This window comes from Onychomys torridus, chromosome 1 (assembly GCF_903995425.1).
Source record: "Onychomys torridus chromosome 1, mOncTor1.1, whole genome shotgun sequence".
In the NCBI taxonomy this organism is placed as follows: Eukaryota; Metazoa; Chordata; class Mammalia; order Rodentia; family Cricetidae; genus Onychomys; species Onychomys torridus.
In genome coordinates, this window is record NC_050443.1 from 96,299,748 (window position 1) to 96,308,105 (window position 8,358).

Genomic DNA, 8,358 nt, shown 5'->3' on the forward strand with positions numbered 1-8,358 from the left:
TTTCTGTCTGATTCAGATTTTCTCCAAGCTTACCATGAAAACTGTACAGACCAATTTCATCACACCACTGATGTGCATGCAGTGTCACCAGAGACCAGAATGTTAGACTCAACTGGATAGCCTTCCCTCCTCTGTAAGTCCCCAAATCTGAAACTCTACTTATCAAATACAGAAACAGATACACCAACACTATAACACAGGATCCATATGCTTTGTCACTTTTCATTACTTAGTCAAACCCATGTAGGTAAGGCTTCAACGATACAGTATGCTCTGCCATTTTAAAGCCTTTCTGATTTCTGACTTGCAAGTCAAAAATAATCCCCAAAAAGTATCAATATGACTGGTGAGAACATTTTAACATAGTTAAAAACTATTTTATTATCTCTTAAAATTTAAAATAGGGATCAGAGAGATGATTCAGCAGTTAAGACTGCTCTTGCAGAGGGCTCAGGTTCAATTCCTAGTACCCACAATTATCGGTAACTCCAGTCTCGGGATCCAATGTCCTCTTCTGGCCTCTGAGGATACTTCATGCACGTTTCCCAGACATGCAAAATACCCACACATTTTTTAAATGAAAATTTAAAAAAAAAAATTTTTTTTAATTTAAATACTAAGCCAGGCAGTAGTGGTGCATGCCTTTAATCCCAGCACTTGGTAGGCAAAGGCAGGAGGGTCTCTAGAGTTTGAGGCCAGCCTGGTCTATGGGTGTTCCAGGACAGCCAAGGCTACACAGAGAAACCTTGTGTGGGGGTGGGGTAGGAGTGCTAAATACTAATGTTCAGTCATACTCCCAATTTTAAAAAAGAAACGAAGGACCAACAAGATGATTAATGGTTAAGGCACTTGCCACCAATAAGCCTAATGACTAGAGTTATAATTGTTAAGTGTTTTTTATAAAGGTTTTACTTGATAATAAAACGATTAACTTCGATTGAAAAAGCACTCATATACAATTAGTTGAAAACTGTATCCAATGCACTCAGAAATCTGTAATACAGAACTGGTAAAAATGGCAATCAGTGGGGTATGGTGGCCTGCAGCTGAGTTTCCTGATAACTTGGAGGCTGAGGCAGAAGTATCACTTAAGCCCAGTGGGCAATATAAACAAACAAAAACTTGAGCCCAGTGGGCAATAATATACAGAAGAGACAAAAATTTATACATACTCATTAAATTCTACTTAAAGTCTCATTCAAAGCAATAAGATATGTGGCTCTGTTCAATTTCATGATTTTTTTCAGTATATTATGTATCTATGGACAACAGACTTAGTACAAACTCACAAAAAGTGGGAAAAACAACTCTGGTCTCAAAAAAACAATGTCAGCCAGTTGAGGTGGCACATGCGTTTTTTTTGTGTTTTTGTTTGGTTTGGTTTGGGTTTTTTGTTTTGTTTTGTTTTTAGCTGAGGATTGAACCCAGGGCCTTAAGCGCTCTACCACTGAGCTAAATCCCCAACCCTGATTTGGTTTTTCAAGACAGGGTTTCTTTCCTGGAACTTACTTTGTAGCACAGGCTGGCCTGGAACTCAGAGATCCACCTGCCTCTGCCTCCCAAGTGCTGGGATTAAATTGTGTGCCACCACTGCCCAGTTGGCACAAGCCTTTAATCCCAGCACTTGGGAGGCAGAAACAGGCAGAATTCCGAGCTAACGTATTCTACAAAGGGATTTCCAGGACAGCCAGAGCTATGTAGAGACCCTGCCCACATGTACTGTAATCCTAGCATTCCAAAATTTGACTGAGCAAGGAGTAAAACCAGCATGGGCAGCCAGGCAGTGGTGGCGGTGGCGGTGGTGGCGAAGCACACCTTTAATCCCAGCACTCGAGAAGAAGAGGCAGGTGGATCTCTGAGTGCAAGGCCAACCTGGTCTACAGAGTGAGTTCCAGGACAACCAGGGCTACACAAAGAAAGCTGTGCGTCGAAGGGCCTGGGATATAATAGTGAGACCCTGTCTCCAAAGTAAAAACACGCAAGTTCTGTTTGGCTTTTTGAGAGTTCCTTTGTATAGCCCTGGCTGTCCTGGAACTAGCTCTGTAGACCAGGCTAGCCTCGAACTCACAGAGATCCTCCTGTCTCTGCCTCCCAAGTGCTGGGATTAAAGGTGTGAGCCACCACTGCCCATCTTAAAACCCAACTTTTCATTACCAGATATAAATATGTTAAAACTTTAATTTCACAACACTTCTATCTTTTGATTTTTCACATGGAGTTTTGTACTCCTGAGAACTTTGATCTGCCTACTAAAAATGGTAACTAGTCCTAATACTGTGTCATCCACTTAGAAGCCTAAAAATAGAAAGGCCCTATGACACATACCAGTAACTCCAACCACTCAAGATTGAGGGAGGAGGACCTGAAGTTTGAGATCAGCTAGAGCTACAGAGTAAGACCTCTTCTCAAAAAAAAAAGACAGGTAAAACTTAGGCACCAACAAGACACCTAATATATAACAATACATATGTGTTAAATAACAATACTCAGCTGGTAAATAAGACTCCCAAATATAGAAATAAGAGCTATTGGATGCATTCTTCTTTTTCCAATATTTTCTGTATTTTAAGAGAGAGAGAGAGAGAGAATGTGTGTGTGTGTGTGTGTGTGTGTGTGTGTGTGTGTGTGTGTGTGGTGTGTGTGTGTTTTCAGATCCTGTGGAGCCAGATTTACAGACAATTGTAAGCCGCCAAAAGTGAGTGCTGGACTTAGGAGGCAGAGGCAGGTAAATCTCTTGTGAGTTCCAGGCCAGCCTGTCTATAGAGCAAGTTCTAGGATAGACAGGACTACACAAAGAAACCCTGTCTTCAAAAACCAAAAAGAAAAAAAAACAAAACAAAGTGAGTGCTGGAAACTAATCTTACTTAGACCCTGGGAAAGTACAGGAAGCATTCTTAACCACTGACTGAGCCATCTCTCTAGCCCACTTTTTTTTTTAAACAAGTTAATCTATGTTTAACTCCAATGTCATATTATAATCTATGTTTAACTTTTATGTCCTTGTCAATTTAGAATATTAAAATGTACAATAATAAACTACATATTTAACTTTAAAACAAAGAAGTATGGCTGAACATGTGGCACATGCCTGTAACCTCCAGCCCTCAAGTAGTCAAGTGGTGAAGATAAGAGGTTTAAGGTTGGGTCTCAGGTCAGCCTGGGCTATATGAGACCCTATGTCAAAAAAAAAAAATAACTTTTTTAAAACTTTATTTATTTTCTCTCTCCTCTCTTTCTCTCTCCTCTCTCTCTCTCTCTCTCTCTCTCTCTCTCTCTGTGTGTGTGTGTGTGTGTGTGTGTGTACACCCATGAGTGCCTACTTGCTTATGTGGAGGTCACCTACAGTAACTGGTTCTCACCTTCTACCATGTAGTTTCTGGAGTTCAAACTCAGGTCACAGACCTGGTGCTAAGTGCTTCTTACCCACTGACCAATCCCCTCCCGAAAAAAGAAATGTTTCTTTGTTTAAGACATGGTCACACAATGTCTTCCTGGCTGGCTATGAATTCATAGATCCATCTGCCTCTGCTCTGGAGTGTTGGGATTAAAAGCATGTACCACTACACTCAGCTCAAAAAACTTTTGAAGCATTCTGATCTCTCTCTTTGGGTACAACTAAGGTATTTCCCAAATAGGTAAAATCCAGAAAATGATAGACTTTGGCTAGTGGCAACAATAGGTCTCTTTTCAGCACAAAGTTGTAAAAAACTACCATTCCTGTTTTTCTGTGCAGGGGAGAAAAAAAAAGATATACAGAACAATCCCAAAATCTGTCCAACATTTTGTGTGAGATAGTCACAGGTTGCAAGTATTAAGACTAATCTAACACCACTCATTTCTTTTTCTTTACAAAACAGAATCTAGCTAGCTAGCTATACAACCTAAAATTTGCAGTCCTCCTGCCTCTGCCTCCCAAGTCTCCCAGTACTGAGATTACAGAAAGGTATGTGGCACCACAGCCCACACAGAGCTCTAGCCGAACCATTCTGAAATGTTGAGAATACAGTGAACTCAAGAGGCAGAGGCAAGCAGATCTCTGCGTTCATAGTCAGCCTGGTCTAGAGAGCAACTTCCAGGACAGCCAAAACTACACACAGTGAGGTTTGGGGGGACCATGGAAGGACTACAAGGCCAGTGCTCTATAAACACTTAACTCTTAAAGTTATTTCTAGTGGTCTTGGTAAATTGCTCTATTCCCTTACCAAAATAGCCTATTATTCAGCCACCAGAGACACTTCCTGTGTATATGTGTGAGGGAATCCTTTTACTATGATAGAAAGGATAAACTGGCAAACAAATACTAAAAGAAGCTGACAAGAATTGCTCTTTTTCTGCTGTTTTGAGGCAGAGTATATGTAACTCAGACTGGCCTGGAACTCACTATGTAGCAGAAGATGACCTTGAATTTCTGATCTTTCTAACTTCACAACACTGAGGAATTACTGGTATGTGCTACTACCACACCCTGGTTATGTAGCTGGGGATCAAACTCAGGGCTGCTTCTGGCATTCCCAATCCAAGAATTGCTTTCTCAACTGCCTGAATCCTCCTCACCTGCCCTCCAGAAAAAAATCAGAGAGAGGAAAAAAAAAAAAAGGTAGGGAAAAGGAAAATAACTGCTTTTAATAAAAATTACTTGCATGAAAATAGGCCTGACGATAACACATTTATAATGCCAGCACCTGGGAAGTGGAAACAGGATCAAGGAGCTCAAGGATATCCTCAGCTACAGAAAACCTTTGGGGGTGATGGTGGGGCAGAGGGCCTGAAGAGAGAACTCTCAGCAACTATGAGCATTTGCTGATCTTGATCTTGCAGAGCATCAGAGTTTGGTTCACAGCACCCACATGACGACTCATAATTGCCTGTAATTTCAGTCCAACGTGTCTAACTCCCTCAATTTTACTTTCCCTGGCTCTCCTGGTACACATACATATACTACAGGCACATACATACACATAAAATAGGTGAATTTTTTTAAGATTCAAGGGCCAGCAAGATGGCTTCTCAAGTAAAGAAAGGTATTTACTGCCAACCCTGATGACCCTGAGAGACTCCATTATCAGACTCCTGATATCTACTCACTGATCCACTCATTGCTCACTGTGGCAGAGAAATGCCCACGCAAATAAATTTTTTTAAAAAAATTTGAGCCGGGCAGTGAGGGTGCACGCCTTTAATCCCAGCACTCGGGAGGCAGAGCCAGGTGGATCTCTGTGAGTTCGAGGCCAGCTTGGTCTACCAAGTGAGTTCCAGGAAAGGTGCAAAGCTACACAGAGAAACCCTGTCTCGAAAAACAAAACAAAACAAAAAAAAAAAAACAAAAAAAAATTTGAATCAACGATACAGTCTTTCTGCACTTGAAAATATATGGTAAATGCAAGTATCTCCCACTTGGCCACATGGGAAGATAACCTCCATTGTGTCATTAGCATCATCTTTCTGAGGAAAGGAAAGATGACCTCTGATTTTACTATGAATTAAACAGTTTCTTCACTGGCTATTTAGCAAATAAATTATTGCCACCTTACTAATAAAAGTTATGTTATGGAGTATGTCTATATTCCTGTTTCCTCTATAACAAAAGAAAAGCATCAGGGCATGGTGACACACACCTTCAATCCCAGCACTCAAGAGGCAGAGGCAAGCAGACCTCTGTGACTTCAAGTCCAGCCTGGGCTACAGAGAAAGTTCCAGGACAGCCAGAGTACACAGACAAACCCTGTCTTGAAAAACTGGGAGGGGAGGGAGAGGGGGAGAAGGCAAGTATTTCTAGCCTTGTAACTGCTACTCCATAGAGCCAAATGTGCATGGCATAGTACCCCTACCCAATCAGAGCTCATAGGAAGTTTTCATCCTTTCCCCATACACTCTCACTCAGTCAAAAAATAAAAGCACCTGAAACATTGGCAACATTTATTAACAACCTATGTACATATTCCTTAACTGTATAAACCATTCTGCTTTGTATCTGTCAAGCTAGGAAGTCAGGTGACCCCAGCATGTGCTGGAATTTTGGGATTTATTTCTTTAGAACTATAAGCTATTATTTCCCAAAAGCTGTATTTGACAAGAGCACTTTAGTCTTTTAAAGAATTATTAAGTTCTCTTAAATATACAAGTCATGATGCAGAAAAGTAGTAGAATCCATTTTTTGTTTGTTTTTTTTCTAGACAGGGTTTCTCTGTGAAACAGCCTTGGGCTGGAACTCTTGTAGACCAGACTGGCCTCAAAACTCGAGATCCTCCTGCCTCTGCCTCCCAGTTGCAGATTAAAAGTGAGCACTATCACGCCTGGCTATAGAATCTATTTTTAAATGAGAGCTCTATCAAAAGCCAAATTAAAATTCATTTATTACCTAATATGCTAGCTGCTTAAAAATCAAATTTCAAACATTTCAATAAAAACAAAAATAACAAAGCAAGTCAATGTAAGTATTAGTCAGCTTGTATTGTTTAACACACTGCACAAACCATCATACAGGGAAAGGCAAAGCTACGACTTTGCAAAGACTTTTAACTGCTTCATATCTCGATTCTAGATTCAGGCATTCATTTTTAAAATTATTTAGTCACAAATGTAAGTTCTCAATAGACACAATGTTTAGGAATGCACACTAGGCAAAACTAAGTGTATCCTATTAACCAAAGATCATTTTAATTTCTCTACCAACCCTTAAAATGTTATATCCTAACCTCTCATAAAATTCTTCATGTCCAAACCATTCTAGAAAGCAAGACCAACCCCCAAAACGTGTGTGCTGTCCATTCACGTGGCCAATTTCTGAACAATTACACTGGAGTGTACTCCAAAGAATGCATCAACTACCACTGAAATACTGGATTATACATTTAGGAAATTCTAGGCACTGTGTTACAGCTGAAGTAGCCACTGAAGAGTTGTCTACTCAGAAAAGAACAGAACCTAAGTTGAGCACAACCGGTCCATAATCAGAAAGACCTGACTGGAAATAACTTTACTTTCGAGTTAATAATGCTCCCAATATTTTCAAATTCAACCAGATCCCAACTCCTCCATACAACAAAAAATTTCTCTACTCCTGCGTGTCCAAAATTCACTCCCAGGTGTCTAGGTAAATTGCTGTTCACCAGAGTAACTGTTTCCGCAGTTGGGGAAAACTTAAAATTCCCCAGTGCCAGATTGGGTCGATTCCACTCACAGTGCCACAATCTCATCTTTTGGCTCACTAATGTCCTGCCTAAGTCAGAGGAAGGCCTCGGCTGGAGTTCGGGGCTTTTAAAATGATTAACACGTGGAAGTGCAGAAGGGAGCAGAGTTAAGGTGATCTTTTCGCATGGGGACTGACCGGATCAGAAGAAGCTGAGGAAGTTAATGGGTAACAGGGAGACTTCCTGGACCTCAAATCTCAAAACGGAGAGATGGTAGCGGAACGTCCTCCTCCACCGTCCTCGATCCAGCCCTCGGGCTGAGGCAGGCAGCGGGCACAGAGGCCTGGGCTGGCCGCGGCCTTCCTGCCCGGGGCCGGGAGGACACCCAGGAAGCCGCGCCCGGCTCCAGGAGCGGCGGGCCTAGGCCGCGCCTCCCAGTCCCACGGGCCTAGGCCTCGGCCAGCTCCAGGCAAGGCTCGACGCGGTCACCTACCTGGGTTGCCAGTCATTCCAGCTCCGCGGGTACTTGGTGCCGCCGCCGCCGCTGCTCAGCCGAGACCCCGGGGCTCTGCGGCTCATTACCTTCCCCGACACGACATGGCCAAGCGCCGCCGCCCAAAGAAGCGCGAGTCGCCGCCTGAACCGGCCGCCGCCGACACTGCGCTCTGGTCCGGGGCTGAGGAGGAAGCCGCGGAGGGGGCGGCCGAGGGCGGGGGAGGTGGACGGCCGTTCCGGGTTCCGCTGGAGCCCGCAACGCAGGAGCAGGAGGCGGGAGCGGCGCGGCGAGAGGGAGGCGGAGGCAGGCGAGGCGACGTCTCTTCCAGGGCAGCGCGCGGCCCGCGACGCTGGGGCCCAGGAGGACGAGGACAGCGAGGAGGCGGTGGCGGCGGCTCCTCACGCTCACACGGCCACGGCTTCCCCGCCTCCCGGCTCCGCCCGCCGCGCCGCCGCTGCCGCACGGCATGCTGGGAGCGAGGGGCGGTGCCGGCGCCCTTGGAGTCTGGAAAGAAGGGCGGGGCACGGGGTGAGGGGCGTGGCCATTGCTTGCAAACTATGGTAGGGGCGGGCCTTATGACAGGGGTAGGGTCGCCTACGAGGGGCGGTGCAGGCGCGCTCCTAGCCTAGGGGAGAAGGGCGGGTCCTCTGGGGGGCGGGGTCTGTGCTGAACCTGAAGAGGGGAGGGGCGAAAACCAGAAGGCGGGACTTGATAGAGAGGTGCGGGAGTCAT

General features: G+C 44.4%; 1 protein-coding gene across 2 annotated transcripts in view; it reads right to left on the bottom strand.

Annotated features, from left to right (window-relative positions):
- Smg1 (SMG1 nonsense mediated mRNA decay associated PI3K related kinase) overlaps positions 1–8,089 on the bottom strand; it is a 102,128-nt gene extending 94,039 nt beyond the window's left edge. Inside the window, exon 1 of one of the 2 annotated variants that reach the window (XM_036190318.1) lies at positions 7,624–8,089. In XM_036190318.1, coding sequence (XP_036046211.1) covers positions 7,624–7,709 — 86 coding nt within the window. In that variant the 5' untranslated portion in view covers positions 7,710–8,089. The remainder of the gene's footprint in view (positions 1–7,623) is intronic. The other variant, XM_036190329.1, reaches the window with a different exon arrangement.
- Between the last annotated feature and the right edge of the window lie 269 nt (positions 8,090–8,358).